The sequence below is a fragment of the Spermophilus citellus genome (genome assembly GCF_964194105.1).
Source record: "Spermophilus citellus genome assembly, chromosome: 11".
NCBI classification, from domain to species: domain Eukaryota; kingdom Metazoa; phylum Chordata; class Mammalia; order Rodentia; family Sciuridae; genus Spermophilus; species Spermophilus citellus.
Window position 1 is genome coordinate 117,296,171 of NC_138192.1, and position 16,403 is coordinate 117,312,573.

The 16,403-nt window shown below is 58.6% G+C and overlaps 1 protein-coding gene across 16 annotated transcripts in view; it reads right to left on the minus strand.

The window, feature by feature from the left end:
- The window catches only part of TNS1 (tensin 1), a 196,639-nt gene that overhangs the window by 14,555 nt on the left and 165,681 nt on the right, over nucleotides 1–16,403 (minus strand). For 12 of the 16 annotated variants that reach the window (XM_081260957.1, XM_081260953.1, XM_081260959.1 and 9 more), the window contains 4 exons: nucleotides 13,101–13,193; nucleotides 11,707–11,745; nucleotides 4,265–4,463; nucleotides 310–1,301 (listed from right to left, as the gene is read on the minus strand). In XM_081260957.1, coding sequence (XP_081117083.1) covers nucleotides 310–1,301; nucleotides 4,265–4,463; nucleotides 11,707–11,745; nucleotides 13,101–13,193 — 1,323 coding nt within the window. Of the gene's footprint in view, nucleotides 1–309; nucleotides 1,302–4,264; nucleotides 4,464–11,706; nucleotides 11,746–12,235; nucleotides 12,260–13,100; nucleotides 13,194–16,403 lie in introns of all 16 variants that reach the window. The other 4 variants (XM_081260961.1, XM_081260955.1, XM_081260948.1 and 1 more) reach the window with 2 other exon arrangements.

Sequence of the window (16,403 nt, forward strand, 5' to 3'; positions counted from 1 at the left end):
GGGTAAAAAGGAGTAATTGTACCTACGGGGGGGGGGGGGGGGGGAGGACATGAGGATTAAGTAAGATAGTACTTAGCCCAGAGGCTAGCAAGAGTACATGCTCACAAGTGGCTTGAAGGTACCTGAGAGTAATGCTATCATGTCTGTCAACCTCATCCTCATCCTCACCCTGAACTGAGGCCCAGCAGTCGGCCACCCATCCCCAGGGTTGTCTGCAAAGGGATTGTCAGAACAGAGAGGAGGACAGATATCCTAACTCCTGGACTCAGCTCAGCCCCAGGAGAGGTGGACATGGGAGGAGAGGCCCACCTGGCATGGAGTACTTGGAGAAGTCGGGCAGCGTGTGGGAGAAGGAGACAGTGCTGCCCCCACTGGGACTGGACATGCCACTGGCCACCGGCGAGGAGGACACCTTCCCGTTGATGGTGGCGTAGTTGGGGAGGCTGCCTGCCCGGTCGCCCACGGACATCCTCCGCTTCTCTGGCAGGGCCGGTGTGGGGCTCCCCTGCCGGAAGGCAGCAGAATCCGGCGAGGGGGAGGTGGTGGGGCTGCTCAGGCCCGGGTAGTAGGCAGGGGAGAGAGGGAAGGAGGGTGTGGACGGGGCCTGGTAGCCGGAAGCGCTGCTCTGTCGGGACAGCGCAGGCCTCCGGTCCTCAGGGGTAGAGTAGCCACCGTAGGCCACGTGCCGGTCCAAGCTGGGGCTGCCAGGAACCATGGATCCAGACCCTCCCAGGTGACGGCCCAGGCTGGGGCTGCCAGGGCTGGCCACTGCGTTGCCATGGAGACTGGGGGTCAGGTTGCCTTGGTGGGCCCCGGGGTGCCGGCCCAGGCTGGGGCTCCCTGGGGTGGTGGCCCCGCTGCTTTGGTGGCTGGAAACGGTGTTGCCATGGAAACCAGGGCCGGGTGGACCCATGACCTGGCGGTGGCTCAAACTGGGACTGCCGGGAGCAGCCATGCTGGGGTTGACGGCCCGCCGGCCGAAGCCAGGACTAGGGGGCGTGTTGGTGCCCACTGTCCTGTGGCGGGCCTGAGGGCTCCCAGGCACCGTGTGGACACTGGCCACACTGAACTGAGAGCGGGGCTGGCTTTCTGCAGGATTGAATTGCTGAAGTGAGGAGTCGGGGCTGCTGTAGTTGCTGCCCACGGTCGGGAGAGGAGAAGAGCTCTGGTAACTTCTCTGGGCCACGGGGCTGGGCTGCCCCAGGATGCCAGAGCGGAAGCTGGAATCCAACAAGGGCTGGGTGGGTGTCCGCGGGCCCTGGTCGCTGCTCTCCCCTGATGGGAAACTCCCCACTGAAGTGCTAGAGAGAGGACAGATTGAGAGGTCAGCAAATGGCAGTTAATGAAGGGGGTCCTTGAGGGAAGTACCCAGCTTCCTTCCAACCACTAATAGCAACCATAATAGCTCCACTTGCAGTCGGCCAGAGAGTCAGGGCTTTTACATCACCTCATGGATCCATCAGAAGAAGAAACTGAAGGTCAGAGAGGTTCAACAGTAAACTCAGGACCACACAGTTCATAAAAGCCCAGGGTTTCAACTCAGCTGGGTCTGACTCCAAAGCCCACATTTTCCCACAGCACTCTGCTGACTACTGAGCCATAAGCCAAGAAATCTCCCTCATGAAAGTTGAAGGTGGCGTCCTGTTGAAGCCTCCAGCATCACAGAAACTCACTCTGGAGAGGGAGGCAAACCACCTGGCTCCCATTCCTATGAGGCCCACCTGACTGCGTCTCTGGGTTTGCTGTCATCATAAGCCCTGAGCAAGCAGGACTGGGCTTCTACTCCTGGTTGGTTCAAAACAAAAAGGAAGGAAGGAAGGAAGGAAGGAAGGAAGGAAGGAAGGAAGGAAGGAAGGAAGGAAGGAAGGGAGGGAGGGAGGGAGGGAGGGAAGGAGGGAGGAAGGACAGGAGGGAGGGAGGGAGGGAATCAAGGGGGAAGTTCCAAAGCAGGGATTTCAGCTCATTATAGGGTCTGCTCTCCGGGCATCGGATCTGGCCACTAATGGAGCAACTGCCCTGAGTGGTAATGATCCTCCCATCACTAGGAGAACTCAAGCAGAGGCTGAGGGACTTACGGGTCTAAAGGCTGCATAGGGAAGGTCCTCCATGGGGAGATTAGATTCCATGAGCTCAAGGTCACTCCCAATTCTAAGATCCTGACAAAATTCAGTTTGTATGGGACCGTGCCTGGAGTACTTGCCACAATTCAGGGCTCCACTGTGAAGGGCAGTGCAGGCCCCTAGGGAGTGACACGGGGGAGCAGGCCCACACCGCCGGGACCTATGAGCTGGGGAGCAGGGATTCTCTTTATTTGTGTTTTCCTAGGGGGCCATGAGGGGCTGACAGATGACCTGCTCCTTCAGACCCACACGGTTACCCATCTGCAGTGTGGCAGTAGAGACAGAGGTCGACAGGGACGTGGGTAAGCAGCAGCCATAGGAAGATGGCAGGCGGGCTGGGCCAGGAGTCCCCAGGGAGGGAAGGGGTCCTCACACAGCCAGGGGCCCAAGCCCCCAACTGCCATGGGCAGGAGGGCGTCTCTCAGCTGCTGAGCCCTCCCCGGCTGGGTGGGATTGGCTGGGGCTCCGGGTGCGAGGAGGTTTTGGTGGGACTGTGCTCTAGGGGCAGACGAGAACCACGAGCAGGGAGACAGCAGGGGACAGGCAGGGGACAGGCCAGGACACAGCCTGCCTTGCACCCCAGAAGGGGCCAGAGCAGAAGGTCATTTCCCAGGAGGGAAAAAACTGGCTTCTGAGGATGCAGCAGGCAGAGCAGGGCGGGGCGAGGGATGCGGACATGGAGTTCTAGAAGATGAATCTCAGGGCACAGACACCGACTTCCGGAGTCCTGAGAGGGGCCAACGGGGCATCGGGAAGAATGTGGGAGAAGTTCCCTGCACGGGGCTCCCCGTGGGGGCCACGGCGCAGGGCGAAATCCCTGTCCCTTGAACAGGGAGCACGCCCTCTGCAGGGGCCAGGCCTCCTGAGCCGCTGGGAGCCTGTCAGGAGGCTGGGCAGGCAGGCTGGGTTGGGGTGCACGTTTGGCTCCAGGTTTCAGAACCCTTAGAGCCCAGAGGCAAGCTGCCTCCGCTCACCAAGCCCCCACCCCTGAGCCAGCATAGGTAGGGCCTGCGGCAGAAATGTGAGGTGGGGGGCTGGGATGTTTGAGGAACCCTGGGAAGGCAGCGCAGGGAGGGGAGCGGGCTCAGAAAGGGAGAGAAAGGCATTGGGTCCTCCATGGGGCCAACGCTGTCCTCCCACCCTGACCCCCACCCCACCCCCACCCCACCCTGCCCGGCATCTGCACTCCAGGCCTTGCCCAAGCTGGTCTCAAGCTTCCTTTCCTGGGCTGTTTTCACCTCCCCCGCACCAGCTTCTCACTGCACCCCACACATCAGCCGTCCCTCTACTGAGCCTGTGAGCAGGGACTGCCCAGCCTTCCTCTGTGTCCGATGTGCTCAGACAATGGGTGTCAGCTGGGCCGTGCATCAGGACGCCTCCCCTCTCCTCCATCTGCACGCCCCACTCTAACCTGCATCTTCCTGTGCTGTCCTTCAAAATGCTCTCTCCCTCCTTCGCCCCTCCACATCCTGCTCACCCCCCCTGGATTGCCCACAAAGAGTTCCAGCCCTCAGGGACCCTTCTGCTTTCCTAGACCAAGATAATGGCCCCTCGCTCTGAGCTCCAAGCACTTTACTTCTCCGTCAGCTCTTGAAGGTCTGGCTCTCAGCCAGCGAAGGGTGGGCACCACAGGGGTCTGGGGAGGAGATTGCGACGCGGGAGACATGGGCCCCGGAACCGCACACTTGGGCCTCCAGTCTATCCGTGCTACTGCTCAGCTTAGGAAACCACTTCTGTGCTTCAGCTGCCTCTTCTAGAAAGTGGGGACCCTGGGGCTTGCCTCCTGGGACCACTGTGAAGGTTCCACATCTGCACAAAGCTTACAGCAAAGTGCTCGGCCTCCCGCAAACACCCACCGCCCGAGTCCTAAGTCCTCGTTGTCCTGAGACCTGGGGAAGGCCTCCTTCACCTGGCGCACTTCCTCCTGCCAGCACTGCTGGGGGAATGACCGCTTACTCACTTCCGGGCTCCCCTAAGGTCTGGCACTCAGGGGAAGCGCTCTCCAGGTGCCCTGAAGGGGTCTGCAAAGTGCCGTGGACCGGATGTGACTTCTCTGTGCCCACACCCTGGGAAGATCCAAGAGGCCTCAGCTGTCCCATCCCCGGCCGCAATTCTCATCCCCGAGTCTTCCCACCCGGACTTACCTGTCGGCGCTGAGGATGGGGCTGCTGGTGGACAGAGGGCTGGGGGAGACAAAGGAGCTGCCCAGGGTCCCATTCCTCAGGGGCGTCTCGTGGCCATAGGCCTGGGCAGCTGGGGCACTGAAGCTCTTGGGTTCAGCATCCTGAGGTCGGGGCCCAGCCACTGCTGTCCGTGCCACAGACTCCACGTAGCTCCGGGCTTCTGGAAGGAACAGGAGGACAGAGACTGAGCTCAGATCCCCAGAGGTGCAGTGTGGGACCCTCCCAACCTGCCAGGGACACAGCCACCCAAAGCAGACAGGGGAAAGACAGCACAGGAACAGCCCCCCAAAAGACATCAGGATACTTGACCGGGGGCTCCTGCCTGCCACACCCACCCTGTCCCAAGATAACCTTTAACCAGAGCCTGACTCAAGAACCTTTCCAGAAATGAGCCCCAAACTCCACCCCTGCACCACGGCCATCAGAGACTCGTCCACCCAAGAACCAGGCCATCTGTCCATGACTGGCACCCCCTTTGCTGACCCTGCTACCCAGGCCCTTCCAGGCTCCCAGACACCAGAGTGGACCCGGAGCTGCATCTGACCTGGCCCGTGTCCCGGGACAGCCCTGGGGTCCTCCCCACGCCTGGAGTCAGATACAGGCTTGCTCACCTAGCAACAGACCTGGGTCTGCTGAGGCCTGGATACCAAGACACGCCCACCGTCTCTGCCTGACGCACTTAGCATTTCTCAAGAGATGGACACCAGACAAACAGTCCCCAGGCAGAGCTGGACACTGTCTGCGCATCTGTGGCACTCCCACAGCACTGGGCAGTTCAGAGGGGACATTTGTACACAGGATCCAAGGTTAGAATCCAAAACTCCCAGGTCAGAAGAGGAGGGAAGGGAAAGAGCCAGAAAGGCCATTTTACAGATGAGGAAGTTGAGGCTGGGACAGTGACATGATGGACGCACCGCCGGGACCCAGGGCCCCTGACTCCCAGGTCAGGGCTCGTCTGACTCCCTCCACCACCTCTGAGGCTAACTCTGAAATTAGCCCAATATTAAACAGCAAGAGGAAGCGGGGCACGCAGTCTCCAGGGACGTGAACAGGGACAGAGGACATGCCACTGCCTGCAAACCTGGCACCGTCCCTGTCCCACCAGAAGGGACGAGGCCTGAGCACAGGCCCCAACTCTGTCATACCTAGGGCATCCGCGGAGAACAGCCTGAGACACTTTGGGGCCAGAGTCCATGCGGCCCTGAAGAGGCCCTTGCAGCCCTGGCTGACCAAGATGGTCATGGTCACCGAGTGGGAGAAGTGCCCCTCCCCTGGGTCCCTCAGGGGTGTGAGGACTGGGATTGGGGCAAATAATGCAAACCCCCTCCCCAAGCCCGAGAAAGCCCCCCACTGGGGAGAGGGGTGTTGGCAGGGGCCTTGTGTCGCCTACTGCAGCCTCTTTCTGAGGCAGGCCCAGGCCCGACATGGCACACTGGCTGCCATGGACACAGAGGAGGGTGACCCTTCAGGCCAGGGCCCTTTGCAGAGGGGGTCCTGAGCCTGGGGTAGGGGGAGGCAGTATGTCTGCAGAGGGGTGGGGAGGGAGGTCTATCCCAGGTGCCAGGCACAGCCCCCAAGCTGGAGTCCAGCGGTGGGCAGAGCCAGCAAGGCCTCCCTAAGCAGCCCAAGCCACCACACCTCCTGGGGGCCCCAGGCCAACCGAACAAAGGAGGCTGCAGCCCCAGGCCCTGCAGAGGCCTCTCTGATCTGGGCTGGTATGTAAAGGTCCCCCTAGTAAACATCTAAGGCGGGGCAGATCAGAGGGCCTCTGTCGCAAGTACACAGTCCTACTGTGTAGCCTGAAAACATCTGGAGACAATAGCTCAAGGCATAGAGATGACTATGTTGCAGTAGAATTTTTCTCACAAAAATAGTTGGCAGGCAGGACCTGGCCGGCTGCCAGAGTTTGCTGACCCTTGATCTATCTAACCTGTCTCCTAAGCCCAGAGAGGTGGAGCAAATTTGCCCAGAACACACAGCCAGTGCATGGCCGTGGACACCAGCATCCCAGTCTCCACATTCAGAGTGTCATCAGGGGTGGACCACAACAGGACCACTGTCTCATGGGGATACCTAGAGCTGGCTGCTATCCAGCACGCCAGCCACCAGCCAAAGGAGTGCCAGTTCTGAGAGCTATGCATAATTACAAAAATAGCAGCCACGTGAGGGAAGCAGGATCTGAAGGATGGGAGCACAGTGCACTGGCCACACAGCTAGCAGGTGGCAGAGCCAGCTTGGGAACCTGGGAGGGGCCCAGAGGCCACCTGACCCACCGACGGTCTGAACTCGGGAGCCCATGGTTTCAGGGTGGCTTTGGTCTTGAGGAACTGGCTCCTGGTCCTGGGCTAGTAACCCCCTCTAGCAAAGGGACCATCAGAGAGTCACACCCAGAGAAAAGTGAAGGACACCCAGGCCAGGGTCCTCCCTGCTCATCCCTCACGGCCTCAGGCCACTCCACAGCTTCCGGGGTGCTCAGCACGCCTCGCTCAGGTCCCTGCAGCACACGGCACCTGTCCTCTCCCATCCAGGACAGCAAGGGGGACAGGGCTCAGGGGTGTTCCCCGTGCCCCACACAGCACCTGGCACACAGCAGGCCTCGGCACGTGCCTGTCCCACAAACTCCAACCCACAAGCTCACCCTGCAGCCCGTTCCCACCGAGGAAGACCAGGGGCCCGAGACGTCGCACTTGGTCTTCTCGCTCCCTGGAGTTCAAGGTAAAGTCTGCTCAGGTGAGCCCTGCGGGTCTGTCCTCTTCTCTGACCCCCTCTCCCCGGCCTCCCTAGTGCTGGCTTCACCTACTGCCCACCAGGCCCCTGCCCTGTGGCTCCAATGGCTCCGGGTGAGGTACAGGGGGTCTGGCAGGAGATGAGAGGGCGGGAGGCAGGGGCCGGTGGCTGCATCCCTGTATCCACAGCCGCAGCTCCGGTGGCTCTCCCCCAGCCCTCCCCTGTTCCTTCCAGGCTGGGTGGGGATGGCCCCCTCCTGCTGCTGAGTGCCCAGGGCTCTCCCTGGTTTGCCCAGACTTTGTAACCCTGGCTCAACTCTCCTCGGACGCCATAGTGGTTTGCCAAGACCTTGGCCCACACTCTGGGTAAGCAGCTCAATCACCCTCCACCCTGCTTCAGAGAAGGTCCAACAGCAGGATGAGCCTGGGCCCCTGGTGGCTGACCCCCGGTGGCCTGCTAGTCCACTGCCTTCTTCCAGCCTGAGCTGTGAGCGGGGAAGGTGACAACAGAGGGCTGGCGGGACCGTGCGTCAGAACCCAAGCTGGCCACGTTCTCCAGGGTGTCAGTGCCATCGGCCCGATCCCTCAGCTTCTAGGACTAGGTGCCAGAACTCAGGGGACAGAACCGCTTACCAGGGAGAGGCCGCAGCCTGTGTGCCTGCCACGGTCAGGAAACAGCGAGGCCAATCAGGGACCTGCCCCACCCACGCCCTGCCCCCATCCTCTGCCCCTCTCCTTCCTGTCCCTCAATCCCAAACCAGGGGTCGGGATGGGCGAGGCCACCTCTGTGCTCCGGGACCCAGAGAGCGGGGTCCCTGGGGAGTTCACCTCCAAAACCAGCGCTAGGAGCCAGACGTGGGTTTCCCAGCCTTCAGACCCGGGGGCCACCTCCAAGGCCGCCTTTTCTGTCTCTGCTTCGGCTTCCCCGTCCTTCCCACAAGCATAGCAGGCTCCCCCGCCCCTTCTGTCACCCACGAGAGCCCCTCATCTGTAAAGTGGGGACGACACCCCGCCCAGCGCACTCTCCTGGACTCACAGGAAAGCTCCTTGGATGCCTTCTTGCTAGTCCAGTTTGGACCCGGCCCGCCCTCCCCTGAGCCCCGGCTCCACTCCAGCCCACCCCAGGCAATGGAGTTGGGAAGGGCAGGAGAGGTGGGGCCGGGCAGGGTGCTGGTGTAGAACATTCCAGGAGCCCAAACCCACTCCAAGTGGCTGCTGGCGGCTGAGAGCAGCTGGAGGGACCAGGAGGACCTGGCTCCTCCAGCCCAGGGCCGGCTCCTCCTGACACCCTCAAGGGCACTTTCTACCTCCCCCAAACTCCAGCTGAGCAGAAGGGCCCCCCCCGGGGGCTGGGGTGTGGCTCAGTGGCAGGGCTCCTGCCCAGTGTGTGCCAGTGCCTGGGGTCCCGCCTCAGCACACAGTGGGGAAAAAGATATGTAGGTTTTGGAGAAGGAGAGGGAGGATTAGACCCCACTGAGTCCCATATCCAACAGCACAGAGTTAAAAGTTTAGACCCTTCTGACCGCACTGCAGATCCTCCACGCCCCCCCCCCCACGATACCCACCTTCCCGACTCAGCTCTTCTGCCTACCTGCTGGGGTCTCTGCCCTCCCTGGGGTGCCGCACTCCATCTTCATATCCTCAGTTGTAAAGGCACAGGGCCTGGCACGTAGTATGTGCTCAATAAATCTGCATCAGAGGCTCTGCCCCAGGACACCCATAACAAGCATCCCAGAGGTCACTCCTAGCCCCCGTCTTCACCCGCACTGAGAGCCTACCCTGAACGTCCCCTGCCGTGGAGGCCAATCCTAATGTCCACCTGTGCTCCGACCTCAGTGCTTCCTCCCCTCCTTCTCTCAAGGAGAAGGGCCCTGGGGCCCCATGCCCAGTGAAGTCACCATTCAAATGTTGAAGTGTCCCTTACACCCAGCGCAGTCACTTGGAAAGGAGGAGCCTCCACTCCCTGATCCTGCGTCAGTGCGAAGCTGTGCCCCTGACGACTGTGGGCCTGGGCGGGTCATCTAATCTCCCTGGTTGATAAAATGGGTTGCTCTACCTTCCTTTCAGCACTGCTGTGATGACAATGACTTCTGTGGCCTGGCTCCTGCCTGTTCAACCTCACTCCATACCAAACACCCTCTGGCCCTGTGTTCCAGCCTCCTGACTTCTCTGTTCCTAGAAAAAACACTGTCACTTCCTCCCTCGGGACTTTGCACCTGATATCGACATGCTATTCCCTCCCACCCCAGGGCCTTTGTACATGCCATTTCCCTTTGCTCTCCTCACATCTGAGTTTCACCAGGTTTGTGCAACTCACCTCTACATCTTACTTCTTCAACCTGGGTCATGTTCTTTGCCATGAGGTCTCATAAAACCGTATCCCTTTCCTCCAAAGCACTTAATGCATAATTCTGGTTCCTGTTTATGCCTAGGCTCCGTAAGATTAGAAACCATGTCTCATACTGCTTATCGTTATGTCCCCAGAGCCTGGCACAGTTCTGGTACACAGTAGGCACACAAAATATTTTTTGAATCAACAAATCAAAGAATGCATGAATATATTTAGCACAGTGATGAACAGAACAAATGTCCCCCAAATTCTTCATTTCCTCCAGATGAATAATTCTCCCACTCATCATTCCCCCCCCACAGACTTCTTTTTCTGAATTTCCCATTAAAGTATCAGCAGGGAAGTCAAGCAGAGCTTCCAAGGGTCAGCAAGGAGGTGCTGCCTGGGTCAGGAAATGCGCAACAGGTCACCACAGCCTTGCCCCTGCCCCACCTGGCCCACTGCCCGGACAGCTATTCTGGCTTCCAGGCTGGAATCCTGGAGCCTGGGCCTGGAGGCAGGGGAGGGCTTGAAATGGCCACTTGACAGGAGGCCCAACTCCAGTTTGGTTCTGTCACCTCCCAAGTTCCCAAATGTGACCTTGGGCAGATCCCCCCCGCCCCTCCCAACAGACCTCAGCTCCACATCCTGGACAATGGCAGGTGTGGGCACGGCTGTCTTGATCCCCAGGAACTTGATCCCCTCCCAATTCTGTGGCTCTGGGGTGGGGGACTTGCAGCTTGTAAGCTGAGGGTCATTCACAGGCACACTTGGCGGGTCTCAGTTCAGCTCTGTCACCACCTGCTCCTCTGAAGAGCCCCCTCAAGGCGGGAGCCACAGCTGCCAGGTCTGTCAGCCAGGAGGATGGTGCCACTGGGCACTTCTCACCTGACAGCCCACCTGTGCGCCCGAGCCTGCCAACTCGGGGGACCGAGAGCCAGCTGCGTGATCAGAGAGCAGAGCCACAGCCCAGCTCATGCCAGCCGCCCCACCCCAGCTGCACCGGCATTTCGGAGAACCAGCAAGTTGGCCTCCAGCCCGAGAGACAGCCCCTTCCCAGGTATGAGGCTGGGGAGGGGCACGGAGGGGCCGGTCCCACAGACCGGAGCACGCTGCAGCCCCAGGACCTGCGCCACGCCCAAGCATCCCAGGATGCCACCCAAACTCAAGCTGGTTAGACAGAGGCAAAACTTTCTCCAACCGCCTGACCTGGTGAGGGCAGATTCAGAGGGGTCTGGCCGGCTTTGGGGTTGGAAACCAACGCGATGTGTACAAAGGACAGTGGCTCCAGAGAACCACACAGAGTCCCTAGAGAAACACCCCCCTCATCTCACCCACTGGATCGAGTCCTCCTCTGAGTTCTGTCCCTTGTGGATCAAAGGCCTTCCACCAGACTGTGTTCCCTCTCTGCCTGCTGGTCACAATGCAAGGACAGGCTCATCCTAATCAGGGGGAGGCCCGGGCCCCATGGCCTGCTCCTGAAACTCTTTTCTTTATACACCAGGGTTGAACCCTGAGCCACATCCTCAGGCTTTTTTTATATTTTATTTTGAGACAGAGTCTCACTAAGTTGCTGAGGCTGGCTTTGAACTTGCAACCCTCCTGCCTCAGCCTCCTGAGCTGCTGGGATTAGAGTCGTGGGCCACCACGCCCAACTCTTCAGAACATTGTGCATGGGCGTCCCACTGCCCTACTGTGGCAGGTGGGTCCACAGCTTTCCTGAAATTCCCAAAGGCGTCTGAGATGTCAGAAAGACAGACTTCCTGCTGTCTGTGTGGATAGGGCCTTCCTGGAGGCAAGTTGTAAATCTATGACAGTGGCTCTGAAACTGGCACAACTCCCCAGGGGACACTGGCCATGTTGGAGATATCTTCAACTGTCATGACTGGGTGCTGCTACTGGCACCCAGTAGGTAGGAGCCAGAGATGCTGCCAACCGCCCTACAGTGCACAGGAAGCCAACAGCCAGGAACTGTCCGCCCACCATGGCCACAGGGCCAGAAGCCCGGCTCGGACAGACCCCCCCAGACCCCTCTGCGTGGCTGTACACCAGGCCAGCGGGCACAAAGCCACTGGCAGAGGAAGTGACAGGAGAGATGTTTTTGTCCACAAACTGGCACCAGCTGGCGCCTGGACACTGGCTGTGCCTGAACCAGCGCCCAGTGGCTCCCAGCTCCCCAGACAGGATTCAGGTGGTGCCCAGGGTGATATTTCATTGTCAGGGAGTGGGGACAGGAAGGCTATGTGCCTGGTCACTTGAGACCAGGTAAGAAAAGAGAGCTGTCCCTGAGCCGCCATGCGTGACAAGCCATTCCCAGACCCGGAGCAGCCGCACACCAGCGCACTTACCTTCTGGAAGCTTAGCCAGCTCCCTCCCCTCATCTTCCTCTGAGGGAAGAGGAGCAGGCAGGCAAGAAGAAGAGGCAGGAAAGAGGGGCAGGAGACGGAGATGGGAGGAAGAACCATCGGGAGAGAGAGGGAGAGGGAGAGGGAGAGAGAGAGAGAAGGAGAGAGACTGGTTAACAGGGATTGTTCCTAGAGAAGGAATCGGCTGAGTGAAGGAGGCTGAGGCCGAGGCCAAGAAAGAGCTGGGCTCTCCACAAAGAGCTCAGGGGAGGGCTGAGGCCCACCCTGTGCAGGACCCAGGAGTCCAGGGTGCAGTTTAGACACTGACGCAGGAGCTTGCCCCTCTCCCAGCGCCTGTGGCCCGGGCTCATGTGGGCGAGTCTCGAGAAGCCACGTGCTGGCAGGTGAAAGGCAGCCCCAGCCCCCTTCCCCTCCCGTGGCTCAGTGTCCCTAGCCATGCTGGTCAGGAGTGACCTCCTGCATGGGAGCCAGTGTCTGTGTGGGTCACAGATACATGCCGTTGCCCTCCTACCTGGCTGGACCAGTCTCCTGGTGGCTAAGGAGAGAAGGTTAAAGTTGACCCCAAGACCCAGCTCCGCCCTGAAACCAGCATCTAGAAGTAGTTTTCTGGACTGAACTGGCTCCATCTTGCCACTCAGAGCCCAGGGCCCCCACTGTCTCCACCCCCACCCCACAGGAAGGAGAGGAAGTGGGAGGTGGGACAGGAGGTGGGGGGCATGACCCCCAGCACCTGCTCCAGAGGACAGCCTGAGGAGGCCCACTTTCTACTACAGAGACAGGAGGGTGCTGGAGCCCAGAGAGGAGTGAGCAGCCAGGTAGCCTGGCTCCGGTCCTCAACAGCAGGGTCAAAGGCTACCAGCATGAGGAATTTGGACAAGGAGACCAGCAAGGCCTTGGACAGGCCAGAGAGACCCAGGGCCAAGGGGGAGAGGGCTGGGGAGGGGACAGACAGCAATGGCTGCCACTGAGTCATGAGTTCTCAGGCAGAGGTTTGTGAGCCACAGAGGCAGGCCAGGAGAACACCCTGAGTGCAGGTGGCCTCTGGCGTCTCGAGAATGCTCAGAGCACACTGGGGATGGGGGAGCCAGGCTCCCAGCAGACAGCAGGCCGAGTCCAAGGAAACCGAGGCCAGGCCTCCAAATCCCAAAGTCCACAGGGGCCACATGGGCAGGAAGGTGGCCAAGGGATGTGTCACCTTGACCCCTGCACCGAGGGCCCCGAGGCCTGACCTCAGAGTGGCACAGAGCCCGCTCCCTCTCCTCTCTAGAGCACCTCCAGAACCTCTACTCCAGGAGCCTCCACTGAGATCCCCAGCCCAGGCCACAGGGTCCTGCCCCGCGGCCTCCCACACCACGTCCACCCAGCCAGTCACTCACCGCCTGTGGGGTGCAACAAGATGTCCGCTGGGTTGTGGGGTTTCAGGCCCAGAGCAGATAGGGGTGTCTTGGCCAGACCTGGAGGGGAGCGCACTGTGCCAAAAGGAAAAAGGAGGACACCTGGAGTGAGTGGATGGGGCAGCCCTATGGGACACACCACAGACAGAGCGAGTGGCCCGGTGGCCAGGGCTGGGCCACCGGAGCCAGCCCAAACCCCACACTGGGGCTCCACGGCCCTTCCAGTCCCCTGTGTTTCTTCACATTCCAGCAGTTTAAAGGACAAAGGGAAAGAGTCAGGAAATGACGTCCTTTGTCCTGGCCCTGTCCCCAACCTTGAGAGAATCATTTCTACCCCTCGGCCCTTGGCTTCTCACTGCGGTCCTTTTCACTGCTCTGCCCTCTGGTATATACACGGCTCTCTCTGCCTCTCTCTAGAATATTCTCTCTCTCTTTCATCATTCTCTTTCCCCAACATCCCTCCCCAATGCGCACACACACACACTTATACACTCACACACAGACACACACACACACACACAAACATAAACACACAGCCTTTCAAACCCATGCACGTGATGGACTTAGAGGAAGACAAGTGAAAATAAAGATTCAGCAGAAGGGGACCACGGGCTGAAAGGGGACCACAGGCTGGGCCTCAGGCCTGCCCTCCACCAGGTGTGTCCCTTACAATCCCAGCGAGGGACTGTCTCTGTGTGGGGCTCCGTACCCCCAGCCTCAGTGTCCTGGGAGAAGGAGAAGCCTGAGAATAATCCCTGGCCAAGAGCCCCAGCTTCCTGTGCACAGCCAGGCTCCGCCCAGCCGCCCATCTGGGTTACAAGTGTCACATAACACAAGGTCAGAAAGGCTGTCAGGCTCTTTCTCATCAGCCAAGGACTCAGCTGAGCTGCTGGGCAGTGTCATGCCCAGTCACGAGATGTCTTGGTGACAGCTGCTGCGTCTCCTCACACACCTCTGAGAAGAGAAGAAATGAGCTCTGTGGCTCCTAGCAAGGAGACCTACAGAGGCCACAGCCCCTGAGGACACTCCCTCTCACCGGTGGCCTCAACGGACTAGCTGTGGTCCTCAGACGCCCAGGACCCAAACACAGCTCCACCACCCTCCCTGGGCCCGCTGGCTTTTCCCAAGACAGACAGGCTTCAAAGAAAGGAACAGCAACAGACAAGTACAGCCTCTCAGTGTCACCAACATGCACAGCTTGGTCAGGCAGGCACAGGTGTGCACACATGCTGAGGGAGATGGGTGGCCCACTAACACCCCAGCCTCACTCTCCTTGGATGACCAAGGGACAAATATAGCACAGGGAGAAACGTGGGCAAACACACCTCCAAGGTACCAGGTAGGTCCAGACCTCTCCATCCCCACAGCCCTCTGCCCCACATGACATCCTGCTCATAGATGCTTCTCAAGCCTTCAGTAATGTCCCTCAACTGAGTGCACAGATTAAATGACATAATCACCAAGAGCGAGCCTGACCTCCGAGACCCTGGCTCAGGGACAGGGAAGCAGCTCCAGCCCGCAAGTCTGCATATGCCACCCACCAGGTGCATCAGGGTGCAGGGCCCCAGAGAGAGAAATCAGAGGGGGCCAGAGGCCAGAGACTCGCGCGCCCCAGCGCCCCCATCCCAGGCAGCGCGGCCCTTCTGCTGAGGCAGCTGAGTGGGTGGCACTGAAGCCAGGCGCCCTCTGCTTCCTGAAAGAAAAATTCCTGGCATTTCCCCGCCTTCCATCCTCTCTCCAACTCTGTGCATTATGAAAGCTCTGACTTATCCTTGTCCCCAGGGCACCCAGGGCTGGCCAGGGGGAGGGAGAGAAAAAGGTAAAACTCAATTCTAGGACAGATCTGATGGCTTCCATCCCAAGCAAGGGGACGCCCAGCCCTTGGCTGTTGGACCTGACAGCAAAAGGAGGCAGAGGTGAAGGTCAAAGGTCAGGACTGAGTAAGAGAAGCCCTTGAGCCAACCAGGTTACAGAGTGTCTTGAGTAGGTGGCTCCAGTGTGGCAGCCAAGGGCCCCCAAGGCCACCAAGGCCACTTGCAGTTGACTGATCTGAACTGAGTTGTGTTGTCAGTTCAAAATACACAACAGTATTCAGGGTGCAAAAGGAACACAAAATATCTCATTTTTTAAATTAACAAAGTACATCTCAATCATGTAGATTGAAGTTAAATAAAGCTTATTATTAAAAATAATGTCACCATTATCTTTTTACATGTTTAAAAAAGATTGTAAAATTATCTCAGTATTTTTAGACTGATTTACCTGTTGAAATGATAATAGTTTGGACTTAGAAAAAATGTTATTAAAATTAATTTCAACAGGTCATGATTTTTGAAGTTACTAGAGAATTTTTAAAAAATATTTTTTAGTTGTAGATGGATATACTATCTTTGTTTTATACAATACATAAAAATAAAGGATTATTTTTATGTGGTGCCAAGAATTGAACCCAGTGCCTCATACATGCTAGGCAAGCGCTCTACCGTTGGGCCACAATCCCGGCCCGACTACTAGAGAATTCTAATGGCGAGGGTGCTCGTATTCTGTGTCCACTCGCGGCCAGAGCCAGGGCTGCCAGGGCTGATGATCTGTCACAGCTTTGGCCTCCTCAAGATGGCAGCCAGCACAGTTTTGCTGGCACACAGGCCGTGCACTATTGCCACGTTCCACCCCTGTGCAGGACAGCCAGCCCCAAGGGACACAGAGCCAGCTGCAGCTCACCCTTCCTTAGCCACCTCCCCTCTCGTGAGGGCAAATGCACAGCTTGGGCCTGGACCAGCCAACCCACCCCTGAGGATCCCCGGAATCTGCTTCCTCTGCTCTGCTGATCTGGGCCTCTCATGGGGACCTGAGTGTCTCTTGACCTGACAGGATGCTATCACTGCATTGACCACAGCCACCTCCCCCAGGTCAAGGTATTTCCCCTATAAGAGGAATGGCTGCCGTGCTCCTGGCCTCTTTCACTCTTCCCTTTGGTGGTCCTTTGGGAATTTGCCTCCCCAGCCGTATAGGCAGGCTACAGACTAAAGGCCTCTGATTGGAGGCCAAGGTCAGATGAGATGGGGGTTCTGCCACCCTGAGTCCCAGACCTTTCTTTCCTTGGTTGGAACTACTGCTCGAGGCAGAAGAGGGTCTGGATGCAGAAAGAAATGGGGGTCAGAAAAAGAGGTCAAGGTGAAGTCACCAAGAGTCACATTCGGATGGAATATCTTTTGAGCATAGGATGCAAAAAAGTCTCAAACAACTAAGAAAACTCCATACTATGAGAAGCCAGGGTCCCACAGG